Source organism: Dicentrarchus labrax, unplaced genomic scaffold (genome assembly GCF_905237075.1).
Source record: "Dicentrarchus labrax unplaced genomic scaffold, dlabrax2021, whole genome shotgun sequence".
Lineage (NCBI taxonomy): Eukaryota > Metazoa > Chordata > Actinopteri > Moronidae > Dicentrarchus > Dicentrarchus labrax.
Genome location: NW_026136714.1, coordinates 1654289 through 1676841, shown reverse-complemented (window position 1 = coordinate 1676841; position 22553 = coordinate 1654289). Strand labels below are relative to the sequence as shown.

The 22553-nt window shown below is 39.0% G+C and overlaps 1 protein-coding gene across 4 annotated transcripts; it reads left to right on the top strand.

The window, feature by feature from the left end:
• Window positions 1-26: 26 nt before the first annotated feature.
• Window positions 27-22453, top strand: glt1d1 (glycosyltransferase 1 domain containing 1). Of its 4 annotated transcripts, none has more exons than XM_051421689.1 (12): window positions 34-408; window positions 1408-1559; window positions 1706-1811; window positions 4087-4138; window positions 5813-5849; window positions 6483-6539; window positions 13183-13281; window positions 13991-14040; window positions 17624-17741; window positions 18227-18342; window positions 18923-19021; window positions 20950-22453. In XM_051421689.1, the coding sequence occupies exons 1-12, from the start codon at window positions 341-343 to the stop codon at window positions 21094-21096; spliced, it is 1101 nt and encodes a 366-aa protein (XP_051277649.1). In that variant the 5' UTR covers window positions 34-340; the 3' UTR covers window positions 21097-22453. The 4 variants fall into 4 exon arrangements, with proteins under 4 accessions (XP_051277653.1, XP_051277649.1, XP_051277651.1 ...); XM_051421691.1 differs by having other exon boundaries at window positions 35-408; window positions 17698-17741; window positions 20950-21093; XM_051421690.1 differs by having other exon boundaries at window positions 38-408; window positions 17698-17741; window positions 18222-18342.
• The last annotated feature ends 100 nt before the right edge of the window (window positions 22454-22553 follow it).

Sequence of the window (22553 nt, the reverse complement as noted above, 5' to 3'; positions counted from 1 at the left end):
AACCACCGAGAGGAGGAAGTGGTCGTGTTATGTTTTTTTTTTGTTGGTACCGCTAATAACTCGTAAGGAGACAGTGAATATTCTCTCTGTCGGTGCGTTTTTGGTCAACTCCCTTCCTAAATGAGTGTCTCTAAACAAATGGGGTGCCGTTATGTGTTTCCAGGGGATCATTTCGCAGACGGACTTGTAAACATGCTAACAGCTAACCGCTAACCCTGTGGCGCAAGCATGAGTTCAGGAAATGTGATAGGAGTTCATTAGCGAGCCAGAAACAGCACACAGAGGCTCAACCGTCTGCATTATTCCACTGAGGTTTACATGTTAGCCTCTTAGTGAAGATATGAAATTACTCTTTCTTGCCTGTCTCAGCCCTAAAACCGGGAACCACACTACAGCTGAGAGGATAAGGTAATTTATATTGTCCTTAAGCGCTAGCTGCCACATCAGCAGCTGTTGTTAATGGTTCTGTAGCTGTTCACTGTTCACTAGGTTATCTTAAATAAAGCTGCTGTCTTTGTGCACAACGACTTTTAAGTAGAACATGATTCAGGAAGGTGCAGCTCTCGGCAGGAGGAAGTGGAACTACAGGAAACCAGTAAAACATTTAATGACTGGATGAGTGAAACAAAAAGGGCTTTTGAGATAAAGTTTACGGCTGCGACACTTGTTTGATTAGTTGTGAGCTATTAAATTAACTACCAGCTATTGTGGTTGTCAATCATTTAGAGTTTTTTTTGTCCAAATTGTTTGTTTTCAGCTTTTTCAATGTGAATATTTTCTGCTTTCTTTAATCCTCTGACAGCAAACAGTCTATAACTGAATCTCTTTGGGTTGTGGATAAAAGACATTTGGGGATGTCAACAAAAGAAAAGAAAACTCATAATTTCAAGGCAACTGTCTTCATTATCTTTTTTTTTTTTAGTTTTAAGTCAATCTCCCAAGTTTTGAATTAAACTAAATCATAATGAAAAACAAATCTGTAAGTTTTAGAAACAATACAAATCTATTTCAAAAGTTGTTCTGCAAACACATTAAAGTGAAAAACTTTCACATTATAATCAAAACTAATTTTAACTGTAATTTCACTAAACAGATTTTTAGAAGAAAAGCAAATTACCTCAACAATAGATTATAGGTTGGCAAAACTTTTAGTTTATTTCAAAACTTTACAAAAATTTAGTGAAGACAGTTTCTTTTTCTTGTCTTTTTTTTTAAACAGTGTAGACTTAGGGGGAGAAATGATCAACATGTTTCACCTTTTTCTGACACTTTATGGACCAAGCAACTAATCGATAATGAAAATAATCATTATTTGCAGCCCTAATAAAGCCCCAAAAAAACCCCAGTGTTTGCTTAACCATCCTGTCCTCCTACCAGCCCTCCACAGTCATGTTTCTTTTATTTTAGGTCCCACATTGAGTCAGCGGGACACACTTGTGACCTCAGAGATGCAGCAGAATTTCAGTCTCCCGCTGAGGTGGCAAACCTAGTCTCTCAAAGTCCTCCCTTTGAGGGTGCGCTGGCTATTCATCTGTACAGAGCAGGCAGACTTCTCTTAGGTAAACCTCCTAGCTGTCCTATGAACCATTTACTTATCTCCAGTCATTTGTATTTGTCAACATAATAGTAGAGCTACAAGTATACTGCTGCTACCTGTCCCACAAATGTCAGGACCTTTCTGTTTTATGCCTAACCTTTACACCAGACATCCAAGTACCCTTTGGCGTTATCTTTGGCGGAACAGACATAAATGAAGATGTGAAAGTTGAGCAGAAGCGTGTGGTTATGGAGCAGGTGCTACTGAAAGCCAGGTGATGTTGCTGCAAACCGCTATTTTAACCCATTTAGCTCCAAATTGAGTGTGTGAGTTTTTTCTCTCCTTGATTCAACACATCACACACACTTTGGGCCTTTTCTAAAATGCTCTTGGAAAAGTTTGTGACAATTAAATATGTGTTGTTTTCTTCACTACTGTTGTTATCTGTGGAGGACTGCAGTCACAAATTACATAATAACAATGTACATGATAACCATGTTCTGTTCAGTAATATATTTAACTAATATAACACTACTAACCACTAATAATGAAACTTACCTTATGAATCTATAATGTGTAAAAGGCTGTTTTTTTGTGGCAGACTTTTTAGCCTCTCAGCAGGAAGAGCACAGGTGCAACTAATAGCATTAATTATGGATGCGTTTCATTTAGGTGTGCCAGTTAAAGGGTGCTGTTATTGTGCATGCTCAGTCATTTACACGGCTTTCATGTGGCATCATTAGTGTTATTAGTTCCACCTGTGCTTGTCTTATTGTAACAGGGTAACATGTCTGCCATGAGAAAGGTCTGTTGGAACAAGTTAATGTTTGTGAGTGTGATATACAGTCGTCTTAATATACAAGCTTTGTTGCATGTCAGACCTCTCTCTCCCCTGCTTCCTGTCTGCCTTCAGCCCTATCCAATAAACAGCAAAAAATAAGAATATTAGAAAATAGAAAAATATACATATATATCAATAATAGACACCTTATTGATTATTAGTACCAAATAGGCTAGTAATGTATCACAAAAAGTTTGACTTCCTCTTATAGAAGTTTGATGCAGACTTAGGTGCAAGTAGGAAGTAAATTCCTCCATTTACACCTTTGAATTCAAATGGTTTGTCTGAAATAAAGACAGCCTCTAATTTAATTCATTTCCATAAATCACTGCATATGTGGCCTCTTTTTCTAACTTTTTTTTAAACATCTATTTATTGTCTTTTACCAAAAATAGGCAATAAGATGAATAACACTGACAAACAAACATAATCTGAACAATTACAAACACAGACGCGCTGCTAGAAACGTGTCACCTGCAAAGCCATTGTTGTCCTTTGGTACGCGTTCCTCTCTTGCGCCGCTTGTTGTAGTTTTCTGTCGGTTTTTAGACACCCATAAAAGTCAAACCCACTCATCAGTGTCACAGTTTACTTTACCACTTTCTTACTGTTTGGATACCGTTAACTGTGCCAGTAAATAGATCTGCTTGAATCCACTGTGATAAAATATGATCAGCCGGTTGCACATTAAGCTGTTTTTGCCAATACATATACATATATAAAAATATATACATATGTTAATGTATAAAATACATAAACAACAACAAAACAAAAGAAACCACCCTATTAGCAGTTAGCTTCTGATCAGTTTGATCATCTTGTTTGTCATTATGCTCCTGGAACTATTCAAAAGTCATTCCTTTCAGGCAATATGTGACCTGTTAAAATGTAGGTATAACATTAGTCCTTTAAGTATTGTTTTAGATAAGTTACAAGAATTCCATGACTATTCAATATATTAAACTGGTACAAAGCATTTGGATCATATTGACTAGGCTATCAAGTATCAGTGGGGAACAAGGACTGGATCCCTGCAAGATATTCTAGTTCCTGGAGTACTGGCATGGAAGAATGAGGCTGAGCACACGCAAGCTGACCCCAGCTGTGTTTTCTCCTCCCCTAGTTTAACACTGAAAAGTTAATGTGCACACAAGCCTATCAATATCTTGTGCTGTGCCCAGGCGCCAGACCCTGGTGTCCATGTTATCATTATGATGAAAACAGATTGTAGGGCATCCATCTAGTAAATCTAAGGGGATAATTGCCTTCTGGGAGAACTAGGGAGATCCAGGTCTCATGACTTCAAACATCTGAATCCACGCACCTCCTGCTGTTACTGCCTTCACACACAAACCTTGATCATGAAATTCAGTCACCACTCGCAGCCCGTTGGCCCATTTAATAATGCACACTCACACACACGCAAATTAATATCTCCCCACTGTTTTTTGCTCTACATTCCCTTTGTTTTCCTCTTTGTATTCTTGGTGTATTCATCCCTAAATCCTTTGGCTTCAAACCACAGGCAGTTTTTGTGCTCTCACGTACTCAGTCTGGAGATTTTAGAGTTTTACTGTTGTTACCACTGCTTTTTCCTCCTTTTGTCATTGCTTGTAAAAAGGCTAACACTTGCTGTCAGCAATGAAAATCTTTCTTACTCAAATTGCTTTCACAGGGGTGATAATGAAGTGTTTTCTTTTTTTATCAGATTTGCAGTTGCATTTACAAGCAAAATGAAAGAAGAGGCTGAGTTCTTTTTGGTATGATTATATTCTTTGGTATTTTAATAGGCCAACTGTGGTAGTTTTTATCTAAAAAGAACCGATAATGATTTGGCGCTTGCAATCTGTGTCTAATGTGGCATATTCCTACCAGTTTTCCTCATTTAAAGCATTTATATGTAAGATTCTGAGGCATTTTACATATTATTTTTATGTATTGATCACTTTGTGTTGCCAATATGTTAACAGGTTGTAACGTAACTAAGAAAATGACACCATCCCCAACTTTCTGAGTTGCCTGTGGACTGATTTATGTGTTTCTACGTAGGGATGTGGGTCGGATTCTCTGGGAAAAACAAAAAGATGTGTTTATGCCCCCGAGTGCCTCCTCTGTCATCAGTGTGCAACACTAGCTAACGTCAGCTTATAAATGGAGTCCGCTGACGTCTGCCAGCACCCAACACAACACAAAGTCCAAAGTCAAAGCTAACATTACTGCAAAGCTTGTGACATATATTGAGATATTCTGCTCTTATCTGGCTATAGCTAGCTTGCTTACTAACACAAACACATTTCTAGCTGACGTAGCAAAATACTGTGAGCTACTTTCAGACTTCCAGGGCTGATCTGGATGGCGTGCTGTTTGCGTTGCGAGGCCGCTAGCAACTGATAGCATTATTCAGTGTGGCTGGGTTGCAGCTGGCTGGCTAACCAAAATATTATCTGATGTTGATGCAAAATGACTTCCCCGGCTAACGTGATCTATGATACTACTTATCTAACATGACAAACGTTTTTTTTTTTTTTTTTTTTTTGCCAAAAAGCAAACGATTGCTTTCTACTAGGCAAGAGTGATGCAAGGCGTGGGCATCCAACTAGCTAACTGTGTTTTTAAATGACCTATAGGACCTTTAAGCTTCACTGTCTGTCTGTGTGTGTCTAATTACTAGTTCATTTGTATGTTTGTGACTACCTACTATGCTGCATCCCCCACCCCCATATAAAGTTAGCAACTAACAAGACTGTCATAAGTGATCAAATAAGATATTGACCCTTTGTACCAAGCTACTATGAAAAATCAAGTAGCGAGAGCAAAAGTTTTTTTGTCTGCATTTTACAGCACTTCAGCAGACAGAAGGAGCCTGGCAGCTTCAATAAATGGAACAGGAGGGCTTTTACTATACAAACACAATATCCTGCCCTCTCCCGTAATAGTTTGGCATTAAAACAATATTACTGTGTTTTATTTTCAGATTAGATTGCCTCCGTAGGCTGCAGATTGAGGCGAGTGGCGTGCTTTATCTCTGCCATTTAGTGCTGACAGCAGGCAGACAGGACAGGCACTGAGAGGCATCGGCACGCTTTTTATTGTGACAGAAAACACACATAGGGGATGGATCTAGTGTGATAACATCCAGTCAATTTCCTTTCCATCCCCTCTGATTTATTTTGTAGCACCCCCATTATCTTATCAACTGTTTTACTGAATCTTTTTTAACTAAAGTTTGGATTCTGATTAAATATGTTTGGAGCGCGAAGAGCATTAATTGTTCTTTTCTATTGTCTGACATTTCAGAGAAGGAAGCAGTTAGTAATAATCAAATGTAATTTCTATAAACAAACACTACGAGTAGTTACTGATGGGTTTAAAACACATGTATTTATGTTTTGGTACTTGTTTTAACCAGAATCCTGTGTTTTCTTTCTCTAAAGCTGTCCCAGAGCAGTAAAATCTATGTGCAGCCCCAAGGTAAGCTCTGCAGGATGAATATCCTCTCCTGATGCTGTGCATCCCTGACTCGCTATTGAAGTGTTGCATTAATCAGCGTTGACATTTTTCCCCCATTATCATGCTGTCTGCAGTACAGAGCTGTATTTGTTCTTGCCATTGGCCACCGTGCCATGTAGGACAGCCCAAATCACTCTTCCATGTTGTTTCCCATCGCTAGCCTTGTTTGGCAAATAGTGTCCCTTCATAGATTAGAGGAGAGAGCCTTTGGCCAGCTGCATGGCTGAGCCCGGACCACTGGAAGCTTATATTTTATGCCTGTCAGCAGATAGTGATCACACTGAAGTGCTGTTAACGTGGACCACACAAAATAATGTTTGTAAGATGCATCAAATCTGTTTTACATACAAGTTGGATTGATATTGATTTTTTTATACAAATACTAATATATGTGTCTAATATGAATAAAGGTTATGAAGAATACAGGATGTGATTAATGTTGTGTCACAAAATCAGAAAGACAATTCTGAACCTAGTTTTAGGTCTAATTTAATCTGTTTAACTCAAATCAATTTACGTAATGGATATTAGTATTAATCTACAGTAGAAGCTTGTTTATTTGGCTGTGTTTATTTGGCTGTGTTTATTTTAAAGGTATCCAGACTGAAGTGGAAGAGAAGTTCTGCTGGGCTGAATTCTTGAGGAGCTCAGGTACCTTAGTTGGTTTTAATTTCTGCTTTTATTATTTTTCTTTTTTTTGCCTTGAGTAGAAAATATTTCCCAATGAAAGCTGTTCTGGGGAAGGTCTGCAGATCATCCAGAGTAAACAAATAAGACAGTTTTTTGAATTATTATTTGGCTGGTGTATTATTCCTTTCATAGCAGGACTGAATCATACAATTTGCAATTACTCTGAGAAGTGCATACACTTTTATTTTAGCTGAATATTTTGTGCTGTTTAACAACAGCTTGTTATTGACAAGTAACTTTTTGATCAGGCACCGAGTCAGTTTGGTCTAAGCATTATAAACGTAGCTGACAGTTGTGTCTCATCTAATTAGTAAGGCTATGTCTCAAACTATAGGAGGGGTATCTTTGTGCACATCCACTCAAACTCAGTGGGACAGGTGCTGGATACAGCGTTGGATGCAATAAAATGAGTTACTTTCACACAGATTTAAGCTCCCTTGTAAGATAGATTTTATTGATGTCGTTTTAAGCAGCTCACATATTTGTAACTGTTTGCAATATGGTACACATAAGCCCTTTTGCCATATGCTAGACTCCATCCTTCTCTCCCTACCTACTGTGTTGTGCAGTGCAGTGGAGCCATCTCTGGGAGCACGATAGGGAATACATTCATACACCCACCCCAACCTGAAAAGTACCAGGCATATCAGAAAGCATAAATCTACTCTGTGAACTCTCAGAATACCACATATGCAGCCTTGTCCCTTCTCGCCTGCAGTCTCCAAACTCCCATCTGAGTAGCTCAGTAAATATGCACTCTCTCCACAAACAGCCTGGACTTTAAATTGGACATTGCAAGATGATGTCCATCCCAGGTACATTAGTGCTCATAGAGAGCACCGTTGGGTACAGAGAGGAGCAATTGATTAATAGCTCTCCAGCCCCGGGCTATTTGTCACCACCCTTCACAACCGGTGCGAGTAATACTAATTGCCCATAGTCACTTCTCCATTTGTTATACTTGAAATAGGAGTCACTGCTATTGTGCTTTTCCTCAGATGTGATGAAAGCGCTGTAAACTGACTCACAGTTGACGTAAACATTGTCCCCGTTTCTGCATTTGTGTTGTCTGATGGTGTTAATTTGTCATTTTTCTTGGATGTGGATCAGATGCGTTTTAATATCAGTGAGAAAATGTTTTTCTTGTCACAGTGTTTTCACCACAGTGCTTTACACCAACACATGCTCTGGGTTTTTACTTGTGTTTGTCTGTAATATGGACGAGTTAACGCGACCCCAAGGCAGAAAGCTAGATTCAATCAAAATGATAACTTAGCCCATAGTCTGAAATCTTTTAAGCAGTGTTATTTAGTTGTTATTGGGTGGTCTTTGCTTTCTGCTTGTTCTGTGTCCTTCAGTAATCAGTCTCAACACCTTTACGTAGTCATGTTATTGTTTTCTTTAAATGTAACAAGGCATTCAGTGACTCCTGCAGGAACCTGTATTCTGACATTAATGAATAATTAGCTAAATCTATATTATATAAAGGGTAGCTTAATGAATCACTGTTGGGAATAATTAGTTTATCTTTATTTGTGTGTCATGCCAGGCATCTGGCCCATCCCATATGGCAGTGGTTCCCAACCATTATCCTTAAGGGACCCCTTCTCTATCATTTAGTAAACTGACTGAGTGGCTTATTTAATTGTCAATGAACCCAAATAGTGAACTCAGTAACTATAAGACGTTTGTGTAAAACGAGAGATTCTGATTATTTCCTGTTCAGGGAACTTTTTATACAGTTTTCTGTATGTATTATGTATTTTTTTTTAATCATTTTTAACAAGCATACAGATCCTTTTTTTGACAAACTTGGGAGTTTTCTTGTCCCTGACGCTTAGCCATTGTTCTATTATATAACATTACATGGCAGTGGTTCCCAACCTGGATTACAGGATACCACCAATTTCACAATATACATCTTTCAGCGATACATATAAGAGCGAAAATAAATAAAATCCCCACATTATAGAGTACTACTGTGTTCTTTCAAACAGCATATTTGAAGTAATTCTTTTACACCTAACAGAACTGCTATAGACTTAAAACAAAATGTTTTCTTCATCTCCCAGGTTTTCTCCAGGTAATTTAAATGTTTCATGCATGAACATCCAACTCAATCTTTGTGCATTATCCATATTTACACAATCAATGTCTGTTTTTATCTTATAAAACACAGTATTGTGCAGCAGGTAAGAAAGTGAGTTAAAAAAGTATAATACCAGATCTCAGCTGGGTGCTTAAAGATCTTTGCTTTTTAGATAAATCCTATACAACATAATTCTCAGTTCCAGATTTATATTTCAGCATCCTTAATACAGAGATTTGGTTTAGAATAAATTAATTAGAAATGTATTCTGTGTGGCCCAGTGTTGCAGTGGCACACTGTAAAAAGACATAAAAGAGGCAAAGCAACCTCCCTGGCTGAATATACATGACTACACTGTGTGTGTGTCTGTGTTATCCTTTGGGTGCTCTGTATCCTCCAAAGGCAAGAGACTTCAGCACAGGGATCCAAAAGCTGTCGGTCCATGAAAGCCACTCTGTGTATGTTGTTTTGCGGCCCCTGCTGTGTCCCCTCGTGAGGTGGGGTTAAGGGATACATGAGGAACAGCACTACAGAGTGAGCAGTGATGCTTTGAGTCACTGAAGGATGAGGAGGGAACAAGCAGGGAGTCTGTTGTCAGTGTGTGAAATTGTAATTTAAAAAGGGAAGAGGTGAGATGAGGGAAGGTCAGATGTCAAGTGCAACGCCTATTATCATTTTATAGTGTAGGAGCATGATCAGGGAACGGCGTTTGTGCCACAGGGGGCACGCTTGAAAATAGCCTCATGTTCTTTGCTCATTATATTACCATGATGAGCTTTCAGGCTGTTGTTTCCATATTGAAACAGAAAAAGAGTTACATATGTGGACATTAAAAATAGATCACTGAAAAAAAAATGCAATGTGTTTTCAAGGCTAAAGGGACAACACATATTTCTGAATACTTTGCTCACCTGAATGTGTTAGGTCACAGGCTTAATTACTCATACTTAGTGTTGTTCTTGTGATCTGTACTGGTTGTTGGTGTCTGTTATCTACAGAAGGCAAGTGTCAAGCCCCATGTTATAAGATTAAATGTACTGTATAATTCATTTTGTCTGACCAGAATGCTGAATGCACCTCTGATGTCTGGCTCTCCTGATGCAGAGAGAAGTCAACTGGTTCTTCTGACTTCTCAGATTTGTGACAGACACCTGCAATTTTGGCACAATTTACTGCAACGTGTTATGTACTTTAAAACCCCACGTATGAATGTAGAATGGATGATTATCAAACCTCTATAACATTTAGATATAATGCTAATTGACTCTTCGTATTTACCACCACTTTTTGCTCTGTGCTCCAATAACAGTTGAGCAAGCCTCGGTCAGAACTTCGTTCAACTTTTATCCTTTCCTGTACTTAGATATGCTATGTGCTCGGCTAATCTATGTTGAAAAGGCAACCACAATTTGAAAATGTTTTAAAGATAAAAGTGACATGATTACATTAAAAAAATGTTAACTGTTAGCTGGCTAGTTACATCTAAAAGCTGATACTAGCTAGTTCAGAGGTTCCCAAACTTTTCCATGTGATTTTTATATATATATATATATATATAATGTTGCTTTTATCTTTTAGCTGGTTGTCTTTTCATAGCATATATACACAGAGCAAAAAGGGGCGGGACTTATGAAGGGTTAATTGGCTTTAACTATATGTGAAGTCCCTTTTTTTTGATGGTGTTGTCATGATTTTGTCCACTCTCTGTAGTATCTGTTGCCTGTGTCAGCCTGTGCCACTCAACAGATTAATAGGAGCTGTTCAGATAGATGTGTTCCTACATCCATGCACATGCAGACACACACACACACACACACACACACACACACACACACACACTGATTAAAGCATTAGGGGATTGTTCAGTGTCCTTCTGAAATCAAAGGCAAACGAACAAAAATGTGTTTTACATAGAAGTCACAGAACTGCAAAGAGAAAGAGAGCAAAGATTGCTGCTGGCACAACATATGATTTGTGCAATTGTTTCCCACCCCCGAGGACGGATGAATTGGGTTTTTTTATTTCATTTTTTTATTATTTCTTTGAATTTCTTGCTCATTTTGACAGGTCTCTGCTCTGGTATGATTCCAGCTATCCTCCCATTATTTTACAAGCATCTTGTTCTGAAGGTAGTGACATGTTTCCCTTAGCTGACGCGCTTTCTCATCCTGCGAAATCAATGCAGGAAGTTCAATACGTCCCGCAGATGAAGAGCTTTTTTGACAATCGGCTCCTAGGATCAGGGTCAATGGCCGGACTCCACACTGTCATTTTAAGATGCTCTTTAATAGCATTAAAAGAGCTGCCTCAGCCTCCTGATCTGGACTTATCTGGCAGCAGGGGATTTCACTCGACTGTCACTGTGCTTTAAGCACGTGCTTGTGTCTGTCTGCGGTATTATTGTCGAAATGGTTTGTTTCTCAGTTTGTCACAGACACTTTCAAAATACATTGGCTTAGTTTGTACTTCACTTAAAAACACTGCTTTTCCACCAAAGCCATCACCGGCAGTACCAGCTCAACATTTATGGTTTATTCTTTTGGGTCACTTGCAAGCATTAAAGGTTAAGGATTAAACATGTAATTTCTGACACTTGGATAACCCTCTAATGTTAAGATATCCTTATACATCTGCTTGTTTTTGTGTAGATTAATGTTCCTCTATTTAGCCAGCAGACCTCGACCCCAAAGTGTTGACTTTACTTCAAAACCTAGACTGCCTGCTCAGGCATTGTGAAGAACCGGGCATAATGGCTTTAGAAATGATGTGACGTCTGAATGTTCTCTTCACAAGAGTTTTATATTCCAATCCACCCAACTGTTTGATGGATTGCCATGAAACTTTGTACAGATATTTGTGGTCCCTAGAGAATCAAATCTACTGAAATTGGTGACACCCCCAACTCTTCCTCTAGCGCCACTAGCTGGTCAGAATCTTAACGTATCCAGTAAAATATCTCAATATATACTGGACATATTGGCACAAAATTTGGTACGTACATTCATGGTTCCCAGAGGATGTATCCTAGTGAATTTGGTAACTTTTCCTGTAGCACCAGCAGGAGGTTGACAGGTTTTAAAGGTCCAGTGTGTAATATTTAGGACGATCTATTGGCAGAAATGGAATTTAATATTCTTACATTATGTTTTCATTAGTTTATAATCACTTTGAAATAAGAATTGTTCTGTTTTTGTTACCTTAGAATGAGTTTTTATCTACAGAGGGAGCAGGTCTTCTTTTAAAGGGTGCCACTAGAGGCCACTAAATCCTGCACACTGGTTGGCACACAATATTTCTTGAAAGCTGTTTGATGGATTGCCATAAAATTTGATAGAGACATTCATGTCCCCCTACATAAAATGATTTAATCATTTGTTGATCAAGTTATCTTCTCATTAGGCTGCTTCTGCTTACGTTGGTTAATGACATTGATTTCAGCCTTAGCTGTAATTTTTTGTGTGTAATAGAAAAACATACGGTCAGTCATAAACCTTTTTATGTCATCAATCTCATTTTGTTTAAGAAAAACTGTGAGAAACCCTATCATGAACCCAGTATTGTAAATTGTGCTATAATATTAGTTATTTCAACTGACGGATTACATCGAACACAAACTATGATTTTTTTTTAGGTGAAATTGATTCTTGATTAAGCAGCTTTTACTAGTTAAGTGACACTAATTTAGTTTTGGTAGTTATAGAAACAATCCTGTTTAAGAACTTTTTACTATGTATTTTGTTTTCACAGTACAAATAAAAATGACATGAAATGAAAGCTACTTGATCAAGAATTTTCTTTTAACTTACAGAGTTCAGTTAGATTGACTTAAAATTTTGGCTATAATCAGTTTCAACAATTTTCTTTTTGTTAAATAAACGTTTCACAGTGTGTATCGAATCATCTGTTGAGTGTATCATCATATTCCTACCTGCTAAACATCAGCATGTTAGCGACAAAGAGAACACAGCGTGTGCGTCGGGGTTGGAGGTGCTGTTAACCGCTCAGCGTTAAATATGAGCCTGATGAAGCACTGATCGAAATGCATCGCTCTCATCAGCGTAAATGAAAGATCCTTGACTATATTTTTGTGTTGAGTTTCTGACTAATCTCTGGATTGATCATGAGAGGTGAACGATGTGGGAGAAGAGAGCTGCCATACTGTCACTGCCTCTCAATTAAGGCAAGTTTGATGTTGTTAGCGTGATGTTGGGTTAGCTCATTTGAATCGAGGGCTGTTCACTGAGTAAATTGTCAGCCGAGCACTTTGTAGCTGTGATGCCGTATTACACACTGATTAGGCTGCAACCTTCCAGTGTTTTCAGCAGACTATTTCCCTGCTGAGTGTTACCGCTCTGATCAGAGAATTGCGCGAGCACATTAGTCACTGCTGTCTTATTTTCCACATGACCTTGGGTGATGTATTGCTTTCATTATCTGCCGATGTACTTGGGATGTTCATTATGCACTGTTTTGATATTGTGGTGCTGTCTTTGTGTGCGTCTGGCTTCTCTCCAGGTGTAAGCACGGAGCATGTGGATGAGCTGCGTGTCTTCCTGTTGGTCTGCGGCCTCAGAAGAGTCAAGGACCCCCTCTACCTGGTGGAAGTTTTTTCGGGTATGCAATCTGTTTTATATGTATGCTAGTAATGAAAAACATAAAAATGAAACACATAGTCGAGTAGTAGAGGAAGTAGGCCACCTAAAAGAGGGGGGGTGTTTCTTGCTGGCATGTTTTCAGACTTTATTCCAGGTAAGCTTTCGCAGCCATTCTGACTGTATTTCTGTAGTACCCTGTGGTAGAGGCAGTGTTAATGTCATCATCAATTAGAAATGAGGTTAGATCTCTGCGGTTGAGTTTCAGCTAATTGAAAATTTATGTGAAAGTGCAATGAGATTCTTCTGACAGCTCAAGTTGGCCCTATAAAGACACGTTGTATCGTTGGGTCTTGCCTTTTCGGTGTTTATTTTTATGATGACTGTCTTATATATCTTGTTATGTATCTAATATATTCAGCTGTGAGAATTGCCACTGATGAGCAGCAACATCTTGTTTAAATATATTTATTTTATGAGACTTTCATAGCATACAGCTATGGTAATAAGACAGCACTAGAGGGCGTCAAATTGTATATTAATGTTTGTTGATGTGGGCATGTTCACATGGCATTTCTTGGAATTTAATTGTACTGTGCTTAAAAATAACACGTATGGTACACTAAGTAACTGTCTGTGCAAAAACAACTTTACTGCTTTTGAGAAAGCTGCTGCTCATCCCCCCCCAGCTGTTTTCGTTTACAGAACCACTTTTATTTTTTGTCTTTCAGAGTGGCATTGTGAGAATCCACTGAATGTTTTGGTCATTATTGGGCCAAAGGTAAGCACACAGTCATTATACAGTACTGTACATGTTTCTCCCTCTGTACCGTGACTCTTTGTACTGTTGAAATTACCTAGAAACCTTCCCTGGGAGTTCAGGCAGTCTCTAATTGGATGTAGCAGAGATACGGGCTTTAGCTGTTTAGCTGGAATTAACGCCGGGAGGAAATGGCACTGTTCTGCAGACAGGATCAGCAGCAGTAGTGGTCCTGTTTCTTTTTGTGCCTAACTGACTGACTACTTGATAGACTAATGCACTGACCTGTGTAAAGTGACCTCATTTGAATATAAATGGATATTGATCAGAGATGTGCTGGTATAAAATATAGCCAAAGCATTTTGCATTATGCTTCTGTCCTGTGTATCCAGTGTTGGGGCAGATTGCTTTTACTAGTTACTGAATAAAAATGACATGGCAATATTTGTGGTTAGTAATACTTTTGGATTATTTAAAAATATTGTTTATATTGCCTCATACTAAAAAAGAGTGGATGTGTTACACCCAGAAATCCAACTGGACTCTTTTTTTTTACATTTTATTTTAAAGATTGATATTTTATTCTGAAAATAATAAATTAAATAATATTAGTCGTTGTTCTTCGGTGGCTTTACTTTATCTTCAGGTAACTGAACTCAACTCAACTGAGTTGGAACAAAACAAAGACAACAATCACAATATAACAGTGTTAAAATCTCAGTATTTCAAAATAAACAAATAATTATACAATCACTAGATATAAAATTAAAATCATTGGACTATTAGAGTTACAATAAACTAAAATATTCTGTTATTTAAAAAAATAGGCTATTAAAATAATAATTTGTTTTTACAGTGCTCATTCTATCATTCTTATTATTCCCAATATAAAACAATTATCCTATTCCCTATACATTAAATCACTTGATTAACACTTGATTTATACAGTATAATCCCTCATTGTTCTTTCATTACAGTCGGCATATGCTCATTCTAGTAAGGTGCCCAGTTGCCTTGGCAACGGTCAACACCAGCGCTGTTGCTAATCAGCTGTTGGTCTAACATTTGACTGCCACAAACAAATTGAAACAATCAACAAAAACTAATTAAAATAACAAAACTATGAAATACTCAAACATGACATGACACACACACACACACACACACACACACACCCGTGCTGTCAAACAAACACCACTCGCTCCGACATCTCTTGACAGATTAACTTGACAAACACATGTTAACAGCAACTTCGTCCCCAAACAAACAACAAAACACAACTACAATGCGCAAGAACACACCCAGCAGAAGCTGTAGGAATGCTTATTTCGTATATTTACCAATAAATGACATAATAATATTAGTTAATTTAATGGGGGCGTGTCTGTAAACATGCAGCCATAAACGTGAGTTTGACAAATATTATTTGAGGTTGTGCCTGTTAGCTCGGTTAATATGTGAACGCTGACCTTCTCTTCCTCCCATTAAACGCAGGTGAACACCTGCCGTATGACACCAAATGTGACTGCTCATATCCATGTGACCCAAGTTTCAATAATCACTGCATCACATAATAAATATAATATATATATATATAAAACTAACAAAAAACAGTAAAAAATCAGCATTTCCAGTTGGTCAAATCAGATATCAGTGATTGCTGATGTGTTTAAGATCCCTGTTAGCTGTGCCCTGAAGCACAAACTTCAATTGAAACAAATTAACACATTAAAAAACATTTAACATTTAATCTTACAAGCAACACAAATGAGAAACATAGGACTTGTCAGTGGTGTCACTTTATTAAAAACACACGTTAAACCTCCAATCCACATAAAGCAATGCGTCTGAATGTCTTCTGGAATTATTTATCCATTTTCTTTCCGTATTGAAAACTATTGTTGTTGTTAGTCGTCCTCTGGCAACCCCATGATGCCTTGGGTTGAGTCTGTCGACCAATCAGAAGCTGTGTGGATGGGTGTGTGACACAATAGAACAACATGTGATCGACCCCGTTCCCCTGTCAACATCTATAGAGCCCCGGGGTTAATCGGGAAGTGATTATTGGTTAAAAAAGAAATTTACATGTACTCAATTACTACCCAACACTGTGTGTATCATTACTGAAGACATTAACTAAACAAAGTCAAAGTCAAATAATTGGAGGAAAAAAGTCTGCCATGATTTATGATATTCATAAATCAAGCAGTCAGCCAGACAATCAAATCAGAGCAGGGATTTTTTTTTCATACATTAAAAAACAAAATGAAGTGATTGCACTTTTATGTTTCTCTGTGCTCAGTGCTGCAGATATAAGTCATGTCCCGGGCAACAGCAGCAACCTCAGTGCTCTTGCAACTGCTCTTCTTTTCCAATATGTCACTCATTGATTTCTCTCTGTTTGTCTTTATCGTTTCTTCCCCCGACTTGCTTTGATATGACATGAGTGTACAGTATTTTAGTGTGTGTTCTTTCTTTCAAACAGTGGTGTCAGGCAAAAGGTATGTTCTGCTTTAGATTTCCTCAGAAACAACTCAATTAGACATGGCCGGGGGCTTATACACGGCCTCACTGCCGCTTCTCGCTCTGCTATGCTTAGTTGTTGTTTGATGAAGTGGTTCAGCGGAAGCAGAGACTTTTGATTTGTCTCGACTAACCCTGAATCACAGTGGAAGCCTGCTTGTTTGTTTGTCTGAGAAATGGAAAGGAATATGTTATTATTATTATTATTATTATTATTATTATAATGATAAACATGTATTTGTATGACCACCAGATTTCCCCATGATAATTATGGGATTCCAAGAATACAAAAAGAAGTCAGACTTTGCTTTGCTGTCATGGTGTACTACAAATCCACAGCAACTTCAAGTAATAAGCGCTCTGGCTGCACAGCATCTGTCATTAAGAGGAAAATTCAGGTCAGTTTGTCAGCGATGACACATCTCACTCCTCTCCAACTGGGCTTTATGAAGCACCGTAGTGGGCTGCACATTCTGTCAAATAGGTCTGAAGATATTTCTAAAAATGTAATGTTAGCTTTTTTATCAAATACTTCTTGTTTAAGAACAAGAAAATATGTGGCAAAGGGCAAAACAGCAACCAAAACAGAGAGCCTACCTTCCCCTTCTGACCGGTCTGTGCGGCCTGTGGATTCACCGTGGAACAGTACACAATCAGTACAGTGCTTAAATCATTTGTGTTTGTTAATACAGCCTTTATCGTGATCATCACCCCCCCCCCCCGCTGGTTTTACAATGTCTGCTAAATCCCAGATTACACCAGGATACAAAAATGTTCTCGGTTGAGATTCTTCGATTTTAATGCACACGTGCTTTACAGCAGATTCCATTTTGAAATTTCATGAGCTATAACATGAAAGAGGGGGAGAAAAAAAAAAGTAGCAGCTTGCTTGGCAGCATCTTTGACCTAAATTGCTAACGCTTTGACTTTTCTGTGGGCAGGCTAATGCACGCAAATCCCACGTTGCAATTAATCAGATTGGCCACCCACCCCACCCTGACCCCAATCTCTGAAAATACAGGATTTGTTCATGATAGAAATTATTAATTGTGTCATTGTTTATTTTATCCTCACGATTAAGTCATCGCTGGCATCCTTGAGGAAAACAGAGCTTTTGACAGTCGGTGTCTCTTTGATGTGTCGGCCTTCTCTTAGATTGATCCTGCACTTACTGTTGAAGTGGGAGCTGTTGTTCAAAGGTAAGCCTTCTTTTCTCTTTTCTTTTATTCATCAGTTACACATCTCATAAAAGAAAAACTTGCGTTCTGCGTCTAATTGCTAATCCTTCTCCTGTGAGAAATTGGAATTCTTTCTATTTATCCCATGTGGTAAAAGAAAACCTCTAAGCAAATGTAGCTTACATTTATCTTGATATAATGTGAACGGAATGAAAATCTGGGAGGAGCGCCAAGATCCTCTCTTTCTTCCTTTTTATCTGTCCTCCCACTCTCAAGTCTCGCCTGATCTCTCGGTTTTTCGCCGAGGGCCTTCACCACAGCAGAGATCCTTGCGGCAGCTTCCTGCCGTCTCCGGTTAGGACTTTCACCTGGACTCTCTGTGCATGTCACACATAGCGCAGCCGTGTTCCCTGCCCTGAGCTTGTCACTGCCCTTTAGCATCATTCACGCCTCCGTGAGCCTTGAGTCACGCAGAACTGAGCTCTGTCACTGCTTCTGCAGAACAGCAGGGGTCTTCTTGGCCCAGGAGAGGAGCCAACAGGAGCTTCACGCTGCCGTGAAAAGGTGCTTCGCCGTGGTCAACAGCTCCGTCTCGGAGGGCATGTCAGCAGCCATCTTGGAGGTAAACATCTCGAGGACTCTTGGGTAACAATTCAGTATCTTTTTACAGCTCATGCATTGTGGTGCTGAATAGTGTTTTGGTAATGAGAATTTAATTTATTAAAGTATATACTGAGAATTGAAAGCCCTTGAAAATTTTAGCGTGTGAATATTTACTGGAGTCCTTATCTTGCTGTCTCTCGCTCAGCTACAATGTTATCTGACCACTTCAGGGACAATTACCCAAATTAATTGCTTGACTCCAATCTTCCCATTCCTGAGTGAGCAAAACCAGCAAATCCACTTAATCTCTTTTAAACAGTCGATTAAGGCAATCCACAGTAGGCTTAAAGTCTGATTAGTGTGTTAGCATGTTTCACTCAACAACCTGCTGAAGGTATTAACTGATACAGATTGTTAATTCTGTAAGTGAACTAAGGCACCCAAGAGCAGAATAGCCAAGCTGCACAGTTTCCAAGGTGCTTTTGTGGGGTTTTTTCTAAGAATTATACAATGAGTGAGTCTGAGCAAGTAACTTTTGTCTCTTTTGACATTGTGGATCTCAAGCGACTTTTGAGTGTTTAATCTCTCTGGTCCGACAGGCCATGGACCTCGGGGTGCCCGTGTTGGCCAGGGACATTCCAGGGAATGCAGCTGTAGTGCAGCATGAGTTCACTGGCCTGCTGTACTCATCTCCTCAGGTACTGTATATAGTAACAAACACTGACCAGGTGACCACATGTGGTAAACCCCTTTAAGCTTCAACACTGACAGCGTTGATGGACTACAGAGGGGATGTACTGCACATACACTGCTACTCCTGTCACCTCAGCTGACCCATAAAAGTACTGCTGATAAGTAGTATTGAAGCACTGTCTCAGGATGACTGAAGAGTCCCTTCCTGGCGTAGATTTACCTTTTAAAAAGTCTCACAATTGTAAGTAGGGAAACTTTACATCATTTAGTCAAACTTTGTACTTTAAATTCTCATCATTAGTCCAATCTGAGCAGATAAAACAAAACAAAAGGAGCTGATTCCTCAGCTGCGTAGATTAGAATCAAAAAGTGCAACCTTCAGGGACAGAGCAAAGATACCACATTACCACGCAGTGATGCAACACATAGGAAAGTGCAAAGTGGGGAGCTCCCGCGAGAACTATTCAGTCTGATATTTAATGAGAAAATACAAAAAAAACAAGATCCAGGAAGTCTTGCCTGATATTGAGGGGTGCAGACAACCATGGAGGGAAAAAAGGCCCAAAGCTCCGTCCGGGTGAATTAATATTTTAGATTTATTTTTCAAGCATATAGGCAATCAAACAGGCCAATGAATGTCGACTCTAGGTCTTCATCAGGGTCCTGGATCTTGTTTTTTTGTACTAAAGATCACCTATGGGATCAGCCATCAGAGCCATACTTAATGAGCTTGGATGCAAAAGGAGAATAGCATAGGTTAAGGCCAGTTGACCGAGGGCTTGAGCACGGCGCTGTCAAGACACCATGTTGTAGCGTGATGTTGTTGTAGCGGCAGGGATAAGTCCTCTCCGGGGGGGGTCACGTGTGCTCAGCTGAGCTGCCAGGAGAAGGCTCTCACAGATGGTTGCAGCAACTTGGGCTGGATAAACCACGACCTCAGCCAGGACTGAGAGGCAGCAAGTCTTTCAGCCAACTTTTCTTGCAGTGGATCACAACTCATTACTTCTTTTTTCCTGCATGCTTTAAAATCCTTATTTTCTGATTGACAGTGTTTCTGGTTCTTTAAGCCTTCAGAGTAATTACTCGAGGAGTATAGGTATCAAGAAATATGTCAAAAGAAACAAACACACAAGCACTCAAGAGCTTTGAAGAGAAAAATGGCACTTCCTGCCTGGCTCTATAATTTGCACTACAGTGAAGTGATTATAAGCATGCTGCTCATAAGTTGAGCTTTAATCCTGTTGCTGAGGATTTATAGCTCTCATATGACCATACAGAAGAGCTGTTTCCTACCAAGAGCCTCTCCAGACATAATCACATCACTTGAGTGAAGTGAAGTACAGTGAATCGGCCAGCTGACTGGCAGAGGCTAAAACTTTGCGTGCCTATTGGCTCTCTGCTGCAGTAAATGTTGGCTGCCATGTTGTAGGAACACTCTTAAGGCACTTTCACTTCATTTTGTTGGAGTCTCCCCGCTGTCTGCTGGGCCCACAGATGAGCCACGAGGATTCAGGATGCTGTGTGGGTACAACACATCTCAGTCAGTTCTCAGCGACGGCGCCATCATTTTTATCCTCATCTTCCCCTCCCCCTGTCCCTGTGACAGCTGTTGTGGCAGCATCGCAGCAGTCACTTTATTTGTTTCTCCCTTTCTTCATAAGCAAGTGAGAGGTGGCAGCTATTAGGATAGACTGAAAATGTGTATTGGACAGCCTCATTTAGATCTAGAGCCACAAATATCTCCATTGGCAATGTACAGGCATTTTATGAAGTATTTACTAATCAGCGCACTGGCTTTTAAGTGAGTTCTGTTCTCGTGCCTTGGATTATCTTCTATGCTTTAAAAAAAAACATACCTTCAGGCAACTTCAACCGCAAGCTTTAAGTGGCATTTGGCAGTGAATGAGACACGTTTTGCCTTTATCCTTGCCAGGAATTTGTGCATCAATCTCAGAGGCTGGTGGCAGATCATGAGCTGAGAGAGAGAGTGGTAAGAAATGGAAAACTCTACGTGGAAGAGCATCACAGCCTGAAACAGGAGAGAGAAACCTACCAGCGGCTGGTGGACACCCTGCTCTGAGCGTAAGGTCGCGGCATTCAACCCCTACTCTGGATACTTTCTCAGGAACTTCGGCGACAGAGGACAGGGCATTACACCGGTCTGTCTACCTTGCATAGGTATAATCATCACAAGTGTCTTTTAAGGAATCAGGATACTAATATGCAAAATAATCCCGTTTTATCTGCACTGCCAGACAGAAATTATGCTGCAGAGCACTTTGAACCAAAGACCTAGACAAGAAATGGTTGTTTGTCTTGTTAATATATTTAATATATTGATGAAACTAATGATGTACTGTTATTTATGTTTTAGTATACATATAGAGAAAACTTGGGTTTTCTGTTTACTCATTCTACTTAATAAAAACAACTGTTGTTGAGCGGTTGGTGAGCTGAGAACACTGGTGGACTCGAGGGTTGCCTCCATGTTAGAATGAAACACAGCAAAAGTGCCCTCTATGGTGGCCCAGTGTGCAAAAAAAAACCATGATAACGTTCCCTCTATAGTGCCTTTCCAGTGTAGAATGTAATGCAGTGCCGTATAGTCTGCCTTACATGCTAGAAAATTAGTAGTATTTAATAATAATACTTTGAAGTCATAATAAAACAATTTTAATCTTGCCCCACCAGATGCAATTGGTGCCCTTCTTATTTTTTCAGCCCTCAGACAGTCTACCACTGTCTAAGAATGTATGCTGTTGTAATTACCTTTATTGAGAATCTCTGTTTCTCATGCTTATAAAAAGTTCTGTTAAATCTTGATTTCCCCTCAAATGCTGTGCAGGATCAGCTAATCTACTCTACCTAAAACAGTTCCTATATTTCTTATTCTCCCAGTCTGTATGCTACCACATTCATTTTTAATGAAGTGCAACGGTTGGCTTGCACACATCCAAGTCCCGAGCAAAAACTCAATTTGTGTAAAGGGCAGAGGGGCACAAAAGGTTCTTGTAATTTGCAGATACAAAGGTTGATTTTGGCCACACACTGTGGCAATGGCTGCTTGGAAAACCGTGAATATTATATATAAATAAAGTTCAGCACTATACAATATTTTTGATGCAACTGTAAAATTAAGCATTACAGAAAATATACACCAACATCAGGAGCATGCTGTTACCAGAGAGGCAGGTGTTTAACATAGAAAATCAGTTGAAAGACAATATTCAAGATAATAGTGTTTTTAATGAAAAAAAAATCTAATGGAAATTAGATTAGCTTTAATTTACAAAGAAAAATGTATTGATATTACATGATAGAAAACACTCATTTCAGTTAGAATTATGTTTAATCAAAGCCACATTTTTGGTGAAATCCATATCTGTCAAACTGAGTTCTCTATTATAACTGGTAATAAATATATTTGTTATTAGGGATACGTTTTCATTGTGTCTTTGTATTGTATATACCAGCATGTGAGTGCAAAAATTTAGAGAATTAGATATCCACATGCAGCATCAACATTTGGTGGCTTTA